Source organism: Kogia breviceps, chromosome 7, assembly GCF_026419965.1.
Source record: "Kogia breviceps isolate mKogBre1 chromosome 7, mKogBre1 haplotype 1, whole genome shotgun sequence".
In the NCBI taxonomy this organism is placed as follows: Eukaryota; Metazoa; Chordata; class Mammalia; order Artiodactyla; family Physeteridae; genus Kogia; species Kogia breviceps.
The window spans coordinates 72,514,570-72,532,189 of record NC_081316.1 but is presented as its reverse complement, the minus strand read 5'-3'; the positions used below and the strand labels follow the sequence as shown (position 1 = coordinate 72,532,189).

General features: G+C 39.2%; 1 protein-coding gene across 3 annotated transcripts in view; it reads right to left on the bottom strand.

Annotated features, from left to right (window-relative positions):
- The window catches only part of PGR (progesterone receptor), a 95,468-nt gene extending 79,073 nt beyond the window's left edge, over positions 1–16,395 (bottom strand). For all 3 annotated transcript variants that reach the window (XM_059070718.2, XM_067038582.1, XM_067038583.1), the window contains exons 1-2: positions 14,771–16,395; positions 13,380–13,531 (exon numbers count right to left, since the gene is read on the bottom strand). In XM_059070718.2, coding sequence (XP_058926701.1) covers positions 13,380–13,531; positions 14,771–16,395 — 1,777 coding nt within the window. The remainder of the gene's footprint in view (positions 1–13,379; positions 13,532–14,770) is intronic.
- Positions 16,396–17,620: the final 1,225 nt, after the last annotated feature.

Here is a 17,620-nt window from a genome sequence, read left to right as displayed (position 1 = left end):
CTCCTCGCTAAAACCTTTTGAGATATGTTTCAGAATTCAGAAGTGTTTAGATTTTAGATAGTTGAGCAAAACATAATAAAACACATTAATACTTATGCAGAAAAGTGTATGAATGTTCACACAGCCCATGAAGTATGAATTTGGGTCAGGTTCTGCTGCCGAATGAATTCAGGTCAGGTCAGATCAGGTAATTACTGACAAGGGACTAGAACAAAACTTTTGTTGGCAGGTATCTTTGGATACTGAGATCATGGTGAGGAATTATGGGCCTCTGTCAGTTCTTGGCTCCATATAGTCAGGCTGAAGTCCTTAATTCATGATGCAGGAAGACCTCAGGCTTTCCTCCTGAATATTTCTGTCTTAAGTGTCACCTTTTGTTGGTCTCTTTCAATTCCCTTGGGTGCCTGAAGGTGAAAAGTGGTGCATTACTGCCACTAGATAGCACTAGGGGAGCAGAGCCCAGCTCACGCTAAGTAGAGCTAGTGTGGAGAGAAGTCAGGCACTAGGTAGATGTGCAAGAGTAGCCTCTTCAGGAAATTCTTGCTTAAAGAACAAAACATATCAACATATCATTTCCCAACAGTAAGCAGTTTGATGTATTTTTTTCATATAGTTTTCTATATATAGTAATATCAAAAGGGTGAAATTATTTTTACTTGCTTATTGTTACTTGCTTTTTCACAAAATCATATATTTAAGATGCCTTTTCAATATGAAATATAGACAGCTAGCTCATTCTTTTTAATGTCACGGTATATTTTATTGCAAGGGTATATCATAATTTCTTAATTAACAGACATTTGAACTGTTTTCATTTTCTTAGTATTGCAAATAATGTGGTACTCAAAATCTACCTAGAGGTATTTCTACATATTTATAGAGTTCTTTTAAGGACCAGTTTCTAGAAGTACAATTTTTGGGCCAAAGTAATGAATACTTTTAATAGATAATATCAAATTGCCCTCCAACTTTCAAATGGCCATTATTCATTGTTTTATCAATCTGATTGTTGGCATGCCCACTATTATTTTAATCAGTAATAATTATTAGCACATTGAACATTTTTCATCCCTCTATAGATTATGTTTTGTGAATTGTCTTCATATCTTTTGTTCATTTTTCTTTTTGGCTGTTCATCTTTTTTTCTTTGTAAGAACAAAGGTTTGTAAGAACATTCTGCATTTTAGCAATAACATTCTTTTGATTTATACATGTGTTACAAATAGTTTTCCAATTTATCCCTTGACTTTACTTTTTGCCTTATAGAAAAAGTTTGAAATTTATTTATGTAGCAAAATGGACCAAATTTGATTTTGAATTCTGGACTTCATGTCAATATTAGAAAGTTTTGCTGTTCCAATATTACAAATACATACCTCCATCTTTTCTTTCCATGCTTTTGAATCTTTTTCCTTAAAAAAAAAAACAAATTGTTGACCCACCTGAAATTTTTCTTTTGTATAATAAGCCAGTAGTTCCAAGACTATTTATTGACTAACCCATCTGAAAATGAAAGCTCCTTAACTCCTAACCTTTAGCTATTTTTTAAAGGTTGTGAATATCAATATCTTAGTATTTCCAATAAATCATCTTTTCTAACTCTTACAGGACAAAATAAATAAGCTCTTCCAGCATTACCTACTAGTTTTGGTAAGTTACTTAACTTGTGAGTCTCTGCTCAGATACCTAAAAAGTGGGGATAAGAAGAGAGATAATGAATATACAGCATTTAGCATGATTTCTATTACACAGGCCATCAGTAACGACAGATATCGGTATCTTCGTTCTCGATGCACTTCAGCATTCCAAGTCTGCATCAAAGAATTTAATCAGACACTAAACTGTAGGCTGCCCACAAGCTTCTTGAAATCAATGACTGTACCTTCTACTGTACAGGCCACAAGGACTCAGTAGAGAGTAAGAGCATGAGCTCCAGGAATTGAGTTCTGCCTTACTTTTCACTAACTCAATGAACCTTATCTGTAAAATGTGGAAAACAGAACCTGCCTGAGAGGATTGTTCTGAGGGTTAAATAAGTTAGTACATGTAAAAAAACTAGGAGAGTGCCTAAATTTAGTAAACATTTAATAAATAATAACCATTATTTTCACACTTTAATTTTTATGTCTCCTACAAATGTTAAACCATAATATTGAGCTCATTGTCCATACTCACTATTTTATTTCAATTTCATAAATAACTCACTGCATCAGACAAGAGAAAAATAACATAGGAAGTATTTTTTCCCTTAAGAAATAATGAGTGAGTACTGTGTTTCAAAAAAGATTATACAATTTCTTAAAATGTTGTATAAAGTACATAACACCAAAGGCTGTAGTAGCAGTTGTGAACGAAACCAGAAACCTAAGTTAATTACATTTTTAAAAAATTGAGCATGAAAATTTACTTCTTTGCTTTGTAGAAGTCAAAGTAAAAAGGAAAACACAATAGGCTGATAAATTTGGTGAAGTATGCATTATGTAGTTTATTACATGAAGGTCATCTAGCAACAAGAAGGAGATTGTGTTCATCTACCCTTCTACAAATTAGGTAGGTATGGAAGATGATAGAATATGTGATTTTCTTTTTTTTTTTTTTGTGGTATGCGGGCCTCACTGTTGTGGCCTCTCCCATTGCGGAGCACAGGCTCCGGACGCACAGGCTCAGCGGCCATGGCTCACGGGCCCAGCCGCTCCGCGGCATGTGGGATCCTCCCGGACCGGGGCACGAACCCGTGTCCCCTGCATCGGCAGGCGGATTCTCAACCACTGCGCCACCAGGGAAGCCCTAGAATATGTGATTTTCTAATGTTGTAAATGAGGATAAAACTTAAAAATCCAGGCAAGTAAAAAATTTGTGTGCCTGTTTTGGAGTCTCTGTCTTAAGTATCAATTATTTCAGTCAGTCCTTTAAAGAAGTTATTGCTGAAAGATTTCCTGCAGTTACTTTGTTTTGCTGACAAAAGACAGAGCTCTATAACTCAGATGTGATTTTCATGTGACAATGTTGATATTCTGTTAGAATACTGAAGAGTTAGATTTGAAATCTTGACCAAATGTTCATCCTCTCTTTGCACAGATGTCAAAAAGTTTTCAGCAAATAGAGTCAAGAAACTGTGTAGGATTGGCTTAAGTACCAGAATAAACACTTGACTGTGGCCTGAGGGTTTCCTGTCATAATGCAGTGGTATTTAACGAAAATGTTGGCAGAGAATTCTTTGTTCAAATAAAATCTTAAGTGGAAGAGTCAACCAAGTAAACAGACAAAAGCAGAGCTCTTCTGGGCTAAGAATGAATGGGACTGAGTTAAGAAGCAAAACTTGAAAACCAGTCCCCCATAAAATATCATGTTTTTGTTTGAAAAATTATAAAGTAATTAGTATTTGTTCAAGTACATAACAATCTGGAGAGACAGGTAGAAGCACACAAAACACAGAAGTTGGAGTCAGATGCCCTGTGTTTGAATCTTGGTCCTACCCTGTGTAGTGACCTTTCTGTATACTCACTGGTGAAGTACAAATAATGAGAGTACCTCCACCTTATGGGACTTTTGGAGGAATTAAATGACTTAATATAGTAAAGCACTAAGAACAGTGCCTGGTCATAATCAAGTGTAAATACAGTGTTTGCTAAATGAATAAGCTTCTCACACAACATTAGGATATAATAGTGGAAAAAACTCCAATCCTTCTAGATTTCTCTAACTGAACCCTAGGGTGGACCATGCATGGCTTTGGCATAACTCATATCGATGTGTTCTCATGTTCACTAATTGATTGACAGGATTTTTGTTTTTGTTTTCTTCTTGGTTTTGTACATGTCAAAGACATGGACTGCATACACATTCATCTTTGTATTCCCAGCACAAGTAACTTTTAAATGCAGTAAGTATCAATACATGTATGTGGAGTGAATAAATTAATGAATTAAATCATTTTAGCAGCATGAAGCAAGCTAATCATTTAATTCATTTAGATTTATTTTAGAGTATCAAAATACTTAATTATATTCTAGAAAGAGGAGCAAGGCATGTACCCAAGCAGACAAGAACAAAAAGTGCTTACTCAAGTAATGGCAATGCTAAGAGGATTTTCATCTTATAAAGTATTATGTAATAGTTAAAAGAACAAGCTAGGAATATATATCAACATACAGGGCTTCAAGTCATTATTTCATGAAAAAAATGAGGAGTGATATACAAATTGTGATATATGATACCATTTATGTATCAACATATCTAAAACAACATATTACACACATATACACAAAATTGTAAAAAACTGAGATAGAGGTATAGAAGAATGGTAGGGAAGGGAACAGATTAGAGGTATTGATAAAGAGAATTTAAGTCTCATTGGTGATGTTTCGATTTTTTTTAAGGAGACTGTATTGTTGCATTACTTGAGTACTTAAAGTACAACAACTTAAAGGCTGGAAAAGGGCACTATCTGTTAGCATTGGCATGGATGTCTTCATACCAATACTTCCCCCTCATGTTCTTTCAGTAGGATTAAAAGCCCTACATAACCAAATATTGAGCTGATGATACCAAAAGCCATCTTTCTCACCATTTCTTTTTCAGTAATGCAGAGGCTTATATCAATGGATCATAATGCAAAATTGTGCTTAAAACCAGCTTACTACTCAGGCTAAATATTAAACTGAGAGATCTGAAGCTTGAGAATAAATTATCCAATTTATTATCTATTAATAATATTATTTATTATTATTTATAGAGTTTAGAAGTGAAGTCCAGTGAATTACTACATGTTTATTTTTAGAGTAACAGGAAAACTGCCATAAGGTTGACTCTATGGAGAGAAAATTACATTAAATAAGATCATTGGCAAATTGTCTTCTCAAGAGCCCAAATATAAACCAAAGAAATTTTGGTGGAAGGGATTGTTGGATAATGTTGTGGACTAAAAAAGATGGAGAAAGCACTATAGAGCTCTAAAGACAGCAAAAATAATTCATGAGTTTGTCCAAAAAAAAATTTAACAAAGGCGACTTCAAGGCAAGGGAAGTTATTAGGAATAAAGAGGGGCATTACGTAATGATAAAGGGGCCAATTTTCCAAGACGACATAACACTTCTTAATGTGTATGCATCTAATAACATATCATCAAAATTTTGTGAGGTAAAAATGATAGAACTGCAAGGAGAAATAGACGAGTTAGCCACTTCAACACCTGTCTATCGGAAATAGATCCAGCAAGCACAAAATCAGTAAAGACATAGTTGAACTCAACAACATCAACAATCAACTAAACATAATTGACATCTATAGACTACTTCATCCAATACAGCAGAATACACCTTCTTCTCAAGCTCACGTGAAATATTCATCAAGATAAGCCACATAAAACACACCATAACACTAGGCCATAAAACATACCTTAACAACTTTAGAGAACAGAAATCATTCAATGTCTGTTCTTATACCACAAAGAAACTAAACTAGAAATCAATAACAGAAAGACAACTGGAAAATTTCAAAGTACATGGGGATTTAACAATACACTTTAAATAACACATGATTCAAAGAAGAAATCTCAAGAGAAATTTAAAAGTATTTTGAGCTAAATGAAAATGAAAACACAAATATCAAAATTTGTGGTATACATCAAAAGCAGTGCTTAGAGGGAAATTTTTAGCATTAAATATATTAGAAAAAAAATATTTTGCATTAAATATTATATTAGGAAAGAAAAAAGATCTAAGGTCTATCTTCTAAACTTTCACCTTAGGAAATTAGAAAAAAAGAGTAAATTAAGCCAAATGAGTAGAAGAAAAGAAATAATAAATTATATCAGAAATAAATAAAATTGAAAAGAGGAAATGAATAAAGAAAATAAACAAAACCAAAAGCTGGTTCTCTGAAAAGATCAATAAAATCAATAAGCCTCTAGATAGGATAACTAACAAAAAAAGAGAGAGGACACAAATTACTAATATCAGAAATGAAAGAGGAGATATCACTATAGATTCTATGGACATTAAATGAACAATAAAGAATACCATGAACAACTCTATGCTTACAAATTTGATAACCTAGATGAAATGGACCAATGCTTTGAGAGTCACAATCTGCCAAAACTCACATGAGAAAAAACAGACAATCTGAATAGGCCTTTAGCTATTAAGGAATTTGAATCAACAATTAATAACTTTCCAAAACAGAAAGCACCATGCCCAGATGGGTTCAATGATGAATTCTACAAAACATTTAAGGAAAAAATTATACCAATTCGCTACATTCTCTTTCAGAGATGAAAACAGAGAGAATGCTTCCTAACTCATTCAATGAGGCCAGCATTATACTAATATAAAACTAGACAAAGACATTACAAGAAAAGAAAACTATAGACTAATATCTCTCAAGAATATAGACGCAAAAAACCTCAACAAAATCTTAGCAAATCAAATCCAAAAAAGTATAAAAATGAATTGCACATCATGACCAAATGGGATTCAACCCAAGTACGCAAGACTGGTTCAACATTTGAAAATTAATGTGTTCCATCACATTAACAAGCTAAAAAAGAAAAATCACTTGATCATATCAACAGATGCAGAAAAAGCATTAGACAAAAGCCAACAATCACTCATGAAAAATCTATTAGTGAACTAGAAATAGTGAGGAACTTTCTCAACTTGATAAAAATATCTACAAAAAACCTACAACTAATGTCACACTTAATAGTGAGAAGCTAGAAGACTCTCCATTAGATTAGGAACAAGCCAAAGATATCTCCTCTCATCACTCATTTTCAACACTGTAGTGGGAGTCCTACAAATGCAATAGGACAAAAAAAGAATATAAGAAATATACTCATTGGGAAGAAAGAGATAAAACTGTCTTTGTTTGCAGATGATATGTTGTTCTATGTAGAAAATCCAAAAAGAATTGACAGAACAACTCCTGGAAGAAATAAGCAATTATAGCAAGGTCACAGGATACAAGACTAATATACAAAAGTCAGGTGCTTTCCTATGTACCAGAAATGAATAAGTGAAATTTTAAATTAAAAACACAATACATTTACATTAGCACCCCCAAAAATGAAGTACTTAGGTATAAATGTAACAAAATATGTATAAGGCTTATATGGGGAAAACCGTAAAACTCTAATAAATGGGCTAAAAGAACTAAATAAATGGGGAGATATTCCATGTTCATGGATAGGAAGATTCAATATTGTCAAGATGTAAGTTCTTCCCAAAACGATCTACAGATGTAAGCCCAATCAAAATCCCAGAAGGCCATTTTATGGATATTAACAAAAGATTCTAAAGTTTATATGGAGAGGTAAAAGACCCAAGATAGGAAACACAATACTGAAGTTGGAGGACTGACACTACCTGACTTTAAGATTTATGATAAAGCTACAATAATCAAGAACAGACTAATAGATGGATAGAACAGAATAGAAAGCCTAAAAATACAACCACATAAATATAGTCAACTTATCTTTACCAAAGGAGTAAAGGCAATACAATGGAGAAAGGACAGTTTCTTCAACAAGTAGTGTTAGAATAACTGGACACCTATATGCAAAAAAGTGAATCTAGACACAGACATTACACCCTTTACAAAAATCCACTCAAAATGTATCACAGAACTAAATATAAAATGCAAAACAATAAAACTCCTAAAAGAAAGATAACATAGGAGCAAATCCAGATGACCTTGAGTTTGGTGATAAATTTTTAGATATAATACCGAAGTCATAATCCAGGAAAGAAAGAACTGAGAAACCAGATTTCATTAAAAGAAAAATTTTCTGCTATGTGAAAGACACTGCCAAGAGAATAAAGAGACAGAATGGGACAAAATATTTACAAAATACATATCTGATAAAGCCTGTTATCCAAAATATACAAAAAACCCAAAAAACCCTCTTAAAACTCAACAGAAAGAAAACAAAAAATAGGCCAAAGACCTTAACAAATACTTCACCAAAGAAGATATACAGATGTCAAATAAGCATATGAAAACATACTTCACATAATATGTCATCAGGGAAATTTAAGTCAAAACATTAAGAGCTACCACTACACACCTATTAGAATGGCCAAAATCTAAAGCACTGAGAAACACAAATACTGGCAAGGATGTGAAACAAGAGGAACTCTCATTTATTGAGACTGGGACTGTAAAATGGTACAGCCACTTTGGAAGACAATTTGGTGGTTTCTTACAAAACTAAACATGCTCTTACCAAACAATTGCACTACTTGCTATTTGCCCTAAGGAGTTGAAAATTGATGTGCACATAAATACCTGCAGACAGATCTTTATAGCAGCTTTATTCATAATTCCAAAACCTGGAAGCAACCAAGATATCCTTTAGTAGGTGAATGGATAAATAAACTGTGGAATATCCAGGCAATGGAATGTTATACAGCACTAAAAAGAAATGAGCTTTTCACATGGAAGAAGGTTAAATGCATATTGCTAAGGGAAAAACCTAATTTGAAAAGGCTTCCTATTGTATGATTCCAACTATATGACATTCTGGAAAGGGCAAAATACTATGGTGACAATATAAATATTAGTGGTTGACAGGAGTTGGGGAGGAGGAAGGGACAAATAGGCAGAGCACAGAGGATTTGGAAGGGCAGCAAAAATACTCTGTATGATACTCTAAGCATGGATACATGTCATTATACATTTGTCCAAACCCAATGAATGTTACAAAACCAAGAATGAACCCTAATGTAAACTATGGACTTTTGGTGATTATGACGGGTCGATGTAGGTTCATCAGTTGTACCACTCTGGTGGAGGGCTGTGATAATAGGGGAAGTTATGTATGTGTCATGGCAGGAGGTACATGGGAAATCTCTGTACCTTCCTCTCAATTTTGCTGTAAACCTAAAATTGCTCTAAAACATAATAAAACCTTTAAAAAATTTGAATGTGCATTGTTTCTGTTTTGGAAGTCATACCAGGGAGAACGATGCTACCAAGTCAGTTTTCATTTTTAGACTATGACACCAACTCTACTCAACTTCAGAAAGAAATATGTTTTTCTTAAAAATACTTCATTTCTGTTCAGTTTCTTCTGTGGTCTGCTTATGATGGTGTCTTTCTAATTCCAAAAGACTTTTCCCACCATCCCAAGCTTCTGTCAGAAGGGTCAATTCTCTAGTTGTCCAGGCATAACACATTCATTTAGCACATCTATAACTTGATACCTGCATGCTAATTGATAGAGTGTCCCTTGCCTCCACTACACTAAAAACTCCACTAGTGCTGCAGCCAGTTAGGTCTGTCCTGTTTTACTGCTTTTCAACTAGCACCTAGCATAGTGCCTGGCATACAGCAGGTGCTCAATAAATATTTGGTTAATTAATACATGAACAAAAAATTAGATGAACATAGAGTAAATTATGCGGAGTGAAATAAGCCAGACAGAGAAAGACAAATACCACATGGTATCAGTTACATGTGGAATCAAAGAAATAAGTTGAATTCATAGAAACAGAGAGCAGAGAAGTGGTTACCAGGGGCTGGAGGATGGGGAAATAGGGAGAGGTTTGTAAAAGGATACAAACTTTCAGGTATAAGGTGAATAAGGTCTGAGGATCTAATGTATAATATTGTGACTATAATAGATAACATTGTACAGTACTGTATAATTGAAATTTGCTAGGAGAGTAGAACTTAAACGTTCTTGCCAAAAAGAAAGGCAAATAAGTGAGGTGATAGATACATTAATTAACTTGATGGGGGGAATTCTTTTACCATGCACATATACAGCAAATCATCACATTGTACACTTTAAATATCTTACAATTTTATTTGTCAGTTATACCTCAATAAAGATAGAAAAAATGAGGCTAACAATGTAATATAATTAAAAATCCATCAATACCTACTTAGCCTAATATCTTCTAAATAGTATGTTTCAACTGTATTACAATATTTCCCAACCATATTCCATCAAATGTATTCACTACAAATGCTGTCACAGTGTAAAACATGCAAGGAATAATAGCTTGGCATCATCTGTTATGACTGGTTCATTTAGCAAACAGTTATATACTGAATGTTTAGTATACTCCTAGCACTGAGCTAGCTACAGTGCATACAGAGGTGAGCCAGTGAGAAATGATCTTTTCCTTCTTAATACAAGGCCAGTAGCCTGCATTTACAGGACTGGCAGGTCATTATGACTTCTCCTTGAAAGGTATTAAGGCAATTTCTGACCACTTCCTGGTTCAGTCCTAGTATTAGTAAAGGAATGCAATGGGCTATTCAACCAATTACTTTTTGGCTAATTCATTTTTTTTTTTCTCAGCTTAAGAGAGGTCATTTCTCCCCACCCCATACCCCTACTTCCTGAGTGGTATCTTTTTTCTCTGCCTCTTCTCTTTTCTGTCTCATACCAAGGGAAATCCAGTTTTCCTGGATGACTTCCTCATAGGCATTATTATCTCCCACTTCTAACTTGGAGGAGAGGTGGGGAAACTGCCTCTTGGCCCCTAACTGTGTCTTCTCATTGCTGCCTTAAATGAGGAGTTAGTATCACCCATCCATTTACGTCACGCACTTCTAATCACCCTTGATCTTGAATTCTCCATTAGGATTCACCTTCTTAGATGCTTTATTACTTGGCTCATATTTTTTCTTCCAACCCTCTATTGTTTCTTTTTGGAATTTAAACTGAATTTCCTATTATGAGAAAGGAAGTATAGTGGTAGAGGGCACAAATTCTAGAGTCACACCCCTTGGATTTGAATCCTACTCCACCACTTCGTAACTGTGATTAACGCAATTTAACATCTCTGAACCTCAGTTTCCTCATTTGTAAATTGAAAGTAATAATAATGTCTACATCATAAGGCTTAAATGAGTTAAGACCCATAAAACACTTAGTCACTGGCACATAGAAAGCACTCCCAAATGCCAGTATTATCATTATCCTTGGTAACATTAATATCCATATTTTTGACTATTGACTTTCAATTTCTGGACATATTGGCATCCACACATAGTTCTACTTTGAAGCAGCTTATCACACAGCCCTACTTTAAGATTTCAAACCTGGTATTTTTCTCCAATTACAAAAATTCTTCTCCTCATCTTTCTCACTCTTGAAAACTCCCAGAACATTCTATTTTCTTGGCTTAAATCACTGATTCAAGCAAGCACTGGCAATCAAACTTCGTAATCTTTAACTCTAATAATTTTCTAATATGAATCTTTGAGTCTTAGTCAGTCTAATCTTAATCTCTTCACTCTTCCTTGAACATATACACTTACAAGCTCTCCTCAATGTCCAGAGATCAATAATCTTATTTGTCCTTTAATAGCCAAATGAATGATTTATCAACATCTATCTTGAGCTCCTCTTTGTAAATATTGCTGAATAAAGGTACTTCGAAATTAAAACAGAACCACGCCAACAGTAATGGTCCAACAAATGCTTTCTAAGGGTAAATTTGGGAAGACTTCCTTTATGTTTAGGATGCTATTTTGATAATAATGATGTGAAAGCATTTTTATTTTAATTAGAGTATTCTTGGTGCTATATGCACTTTTGAAGTAACTTTCAAGAATGAAGTAGCATTTGTCATATATCTCCTTTTGCATACCATCTCTGATTTATAAGCATTGCAATTAAAGAAAATCTAACCTGTGTTGACTAACAATAAGCTACCGACTAGCTGTATGCTCTTTAGAAACTCACTATGTCTTTGGGACTTGTGTATCTGTAAAATGCGGGAGCTGGGCTAGAATAAACTGGCTTTTAGAGGACTCCAAGGGGGTCATTCAATTAAGAATTAGACTAAGGAGACTGTAAGCATAAAGAAATTCATATCAATGCAGGGGGGAATGTTCAAGAAACTAGAACCAAAGTCAGATGAGAATGGTAATTCCAATTACGCACTGGAGAATTGACTCTTCCACACAAAGGACTTCAAACTGTAACTATGACTAAATGATGTCAGTTGGAAAGTTAAGGCTACTGTCAGTTGTCCCATTTTCTCACATAACCTCTTGTCACAGTACCTCAACTAATTTAAAATGCAATTAAAACCCCCTGAAGCTGAATACATATGTTCAACATTAGTTAAATACATTCATCCTTTGGGGAAAACAATCATGTTCTAGAAATACACAAAGCGATTATTTTTTTTGAAGAATTAATTTCAGTAGGAGGGGTACACATACCATTAATAAATAGTTGGGAATCATTTTCATCAAAAGGGCATATCAGTTGTAAAGAATTATATGTTAGCTATTACAGGGATAGTGAATTTTTTTGTTAAATGTCTTTTGGGTCAATATTCTTTTGGTGTAAATGTATATTAAATATGCATGTCAACTCCTGTGAACTCTCCCTTAAGGTAAAAATTCTCCACTCCCTCCTTTCCTTCTCATAAGTAGAGGCTCTTGAAATTAGAGAACTCACAAACAGGAAGCAAAAAAGCAGACATTCAGATCTTTGGTTTCTTGTGTAGGTGTGATATCAGAACTCCAGAGAGAACCCTAAACTCACGTCAGCTTGCTATAAAATACACTTATTGTTAGAATTCAAATGTGAAATGATGTTTAAATGTATTTCTGTCTTCAGATATAAATGTGTTTGGCTGCTTAGAGTTTAGTGTAGATAGAAAGAGAAATTAAAACCTATATTCTATGAAAGTTCAAGTCTGAAATACACTATGCAAGTCAATCCAAAATCATTAGGTAATTTGTAATTTAGATGATTTTAAAAACATGAAAGCCTTACTTAAAGCAAAATACTTCTTCAAAAATTATATAACTGTGATGTCTAAATTTTTCTTTTACTTTAAACTGTTTACACCTATTTCCCATACACTTACAAAAATATACTAAACAAAAAGGGAACTTTTAAACTTTGTTTAGAATTACCATTATATAATTATTAAATAAACATGCATGTAGGGAAAGGACAAAATCATATAGAAAATTTGTAACTGCATCATATATATGTACATATAGAATTTTGACAACTTTTACCGTTTTTCTTTTGAAAGAAAATTTTAATTTGGTATATATTATATATAATATATATGATAAAAATGTAAAAATACAATCAGAACAAATCTGTTTCTTTAAAGTTAAATAGTTAATGAACAATGTTTGCATTGTTCCCAAGATTAGTATGACTTGTGTCTAAATATTAAAAGCATTAGTCAAATAGTATGCAATTATAATATCCAACCCCATTCAATACGGAGTATTATAAATAAAAATATATTGTTAAACATCATCATATAAGTTATACGAAAATATCACCATTTCTTAGAGGAAGCAAGGGCTAATTAAAATCTATAAAATATTAGATGGTCTCCATTTACAATTAAACCAACAAGAAAGGATCGGGGAAAGGAGCCTACCTTCCATTGCCCTTTTAAAGAAGACCTTACAGCTCCCACAGGTAAGGACACCATAATGACAGCCTGATGCTTCATCCCCACAGATTAAACAAATCTTCTGAGGTAATGACTCGAAGCTGTACTGTGGGCTCTGGCTGGCTTCTGAATCCGGCCTTGAAATGCAAAACAAAGTACTCCATTTATTTTTAGGTGCACCACTATCTAATACTAAAGTTTTCTTAACCCAGAATTGACAGAGTGAAAGGGTTTTTAGAAAATAGCACCGAATACACTTGAAAGACATGCAAACTAAACTTGATGTACTACCTGTTACTGGATTCATCAGACTGGCAAACTTATTAGCCTTTCATCAGGAGTACCAACACGAAAGAATAATAAATAATTAATATATAATTTTATATCCAGAAAAAAATCCTTCTACACAACTCCTTATAGAGAATCAATTCAGTCTCTGACAAATCAAATGTTATGACCGTGTACGCTGGGTAACGATAAACGTGGTTTTGCTCAAAGAGTACAATCATACTTAGTGATGCTACTGAGTTTTTAAAACTCAACTCTGTAATTAAACAAGAATATGTGTTTGCCATTTTAAAGTATTGTTCGGTATACTACCACTGTTTTGACTGTTCACAACACAAGATTCCAAACCGAGAGCATTTTTTCTTTTTTCTTTAAAATTCCATTACTCCCGTAAGTAAATTAAAATGTGTTTTAAAACCTGTGTGAAAAAAAGTTGCAGCGAACTCGAAACAATATTAGAATACAAGGTACTGCAGTGATTGATATTTCAATCCGTAATGTAAACATATTACACATAAATTAATTTTAATCTTGAGATTCGTATGAAAATGAAGCGGTTGAGTGTCCAGACCCCTGAGACGGTTCTGCTTTGGGTTCTGGCCCGCTACCCAACATCCAGTGCCACCCCTCCCGGGAGAACGGGGCGTTAATGTCTCCTCTCCAAGACAGACATTCCCAGTAATTGTCCTTCTGCGAAGAAAAGCATTTTATAAGGCCCCCGACTCGCCGCACCCCTTCCGCTCCGCGGGGCTACAGCGGACCTAGAGTGACGCTGCACTTTTAGAAATCACGGCTGGTCTCGTCCTGGGATCGCGCTGATCTGAAAAGTGTAGGAACATATTTTCGGGGAGGTACGTTCCAGAAACAGCATATTCTGCGCCCCTTTGGTGTCCCCCCAAAAAATGAGGAGAAGAGGTAAGGAAAAGGAAGCCAACCTGTGCTGTGCCCCGCCCCGGCCACCCACCCCTCGCGGCCACTCGGGGGAGCCGGAGCCGGAGCCGGGCGCTGAGGGCCGGGAGCTGGCGGCGGCCAGCGGCCGCACCGCTACTCTCGCGACGCGCCGGGCGCGCCCCGCCCCAGGCCCTCACCTCAGGTAGTTGAGATAGGGCTGGTAGACCTGCGGCAGGCCTTCCTTGAGCACCGCGGCCTGGTAGCCGAGCTGCGGGAGCCCGTTGAGGCCGAGCGGCGGGTAGAGCGCTGGGGCCGCCCCGGCGGCGGCGGCGGCGGCCGAGGCGGAGGTGGACGGCAGGCCGTCCCGCGGCAGCAGGCAGGCGCCCACGCCCGCCCCCTTGCAGGGTGGCGGCGCGAACGGGCCCTGCTGGGGCGGCGCGCCCTCCGCCTTGTACAGGATGCACTCCAGCGTCGACCCCGACGAGGACGCGGACGAGACAGACGCACCGATAGGTGCGGCGGAGGCCGCCCCTTCACCGGGTCTGGACGACGGCGCTCGCGTAGGCAGCGCCGGTGGCGCCAGCGGGAAATCCGGGGAGACGGCGGGGTTGGTACTCGCCACCAGGTACGGCCGCGGGGAGCGCGCGGCGGCCTCGGCGCCTTCCTCCTCCTCCTTGATCTTCAGGGCGGGCGGCTGGAAGTCTCCATAGAGAGGGAATGCGTCGTCCTTGGGCTCGGCGTCGGGCTGGTACGCGCAGTCGGGGAAGTCGCCGGACGAGGCCGAGGGCGGGCCCCGCGGCGGGGCAAAGGCGCTGACTGCCGCAGCCCCGCCGTCATAGTTATCCCCCTCTAGCAGCTGCCGGGTGCGGGCGGCCAGGAAGGCCGAGTTGAGCGGCAGGATGGGCACGTGGATAAAATCCATCACCGTAGTGGCCAGCGGGGAGCGCCCGGGCGCCGCTGGCGCATCGTGCTCCGCCAGGGCGACCCTGGGCGCCGAGAAGCGGGAATCTTCCTTGTGGACCAGGGCGACGCCTCCTGCGGCCGACCCTGGAGCAGCGGTCGCGGCTCCTCCTCCGGCCGCCGGGCCTCCCGCAGGCCGGGGTTTGCCCTTCAGAGGCGGACCCACGGAGCCCTCGGACTCGGAGCCATCCTCCTCCTCCACCTCCACCACAGCGGGCTGCGGAGAGGGCTTCACTGCGGCCCCGGGCCAGTGATGGCTCCCGGCCGTCGGGGGCAGCAGCTGCCGGGACGGTGCCAGGCCCCTGGGCAGCACTTTTTGGGCAGCTACCGTCCCGGAGCTGTCACCAGCCTTGCCTTCTGGTCGGCTCATGAGCGGGGGCAATACCCCCTGGGTGGCAGGGGCAGCCCGGGCGTCTTGGGGAAGCTCGGGGCTAAAGAGGCACCAAGGGCTGGTGGCCTCGCAGACGGGCGGGCTGGCGTGGCTCTGCCCAGGACCCGAGGGCGCCAGTAGCGTGTCCAAGACACTGTCCAGCAGTCCGCTGTCCTTTTCTGGGGGTCTAGAGGTGCCACCTCCAGCACCCTCTGTGGCTTCAACTCTGGAATACGCCCCCTCCACGTCTGACAGCGACTGCTGGTCCTGAGTCTTCCCGTCTGGGTCCTGACCCTGGCAGGGCCGAGGGAAGAGCAGCCCGTCCAGGGAGAGGGGTATGACCGAGGCTGCAGGCGACGCGTCCGAGGTCTCGCTCGCCTGAAAGGGGCCTGTGTCCCGGCGTCCCAGCAGAGGGGATCCGACCTGGGTGGGGGAGGGCGCTCTGCCCGCCACGTGGGGAGCCCGGGGATCCTTTGCCTTCCGCTCAGTCATGACGACCCGGACTCCCCTTTTCTCCTCCCCTGTCTCTGGGGAGGAGGGATAGGGGAAGGACGAGGGGGTGTCAGGAATACAAGTGCAGCGGGGGGAGGAAATAGGTGTTGAATTTGGCTGGACCGGACGGTGGAGATGGGGGTGAAATCTCCACCTCCTGGGTCGGAAGGGGGCGGCACCGATCAGCTACTGCCCTTGCCCTCGGTCCGGTAGGCAGGGGAGGGATGGCAGTTGCTCCGTCCTTGAGGCAGGTGGGGAGAGCAGGCGAAGGCAGTTGTAGGGATCTCGCTTCCTAACTGGGAGAGTTCTCCAAGATAGTTCCCCGACTTCAGTCTGCGGACGGAGACGCAGAGTACTCACAAGTCGGCACTCAAGTGGCGGCGGCTTCGAAAGCGATGCAAAGCGTCTTTCTCTCTCGACTGTTTCTCCCGCTTCAGTGCCGTGTTGCTCCCAATCCCCGACTGCATTCCACTTCCCTTCTCACTAAAACCCTGGGGCTACTTTGGCCTCTCGGCAGAGCCCATCCTCAGGAACAGCCTTGTTTCTGCCGGCTCCCTATAGCTGGCGACAACCATCCCTGCAGCTCTCACATTTCTCGGCAGTCCGGGGAGACGAAACGCCTATAGTTGCAGATTCCACTCAAATGCCAAGGGAAACTAGTTCTTACTGAGAAAGCTGCTCACCCACCAGACACTCGCTCACTCAAATATTACTAGGCTTAACTGGAGTAGTGACAGCCAGTAGACTAGCCCCACCGCTTTCTAACAACGCCTCCTCCCTATCTGGAGGCCCCTCCCAAAGTCCCTCCCTGCCCTAATTATGGACCAGATCTGAAATTGTGGAGTTGGTATTTCCAACCGCTAGTCTGAATAACAGGTACTGTGGGATGGAACTTCATAAGCATATTAGATTTTGTGCGACCAATTAAGAATTATGCCCAATCTAACTGGAAAAGAGAATGGATTCTATCAGAAGCTGAATTCTCAGGATTTCAGTTTTGTAAAGATTTTACATAGAGGAAAATATTTGGCTATGTATATTATTTTTTTAGAATAAACGTATCAAGGATGATCCTAAATAACATGAAAGTGATTTTCTCTCTTATGACTTCCATAAAAGTGAGTATTTTCAAATTTCTCTTGCTACAACCAACATGTCCTGCTCCTTGTGAACAGTCCTCAATGTGGCAGAGAAATTTGGGAGTGGGAGATAGTTGATAACACTT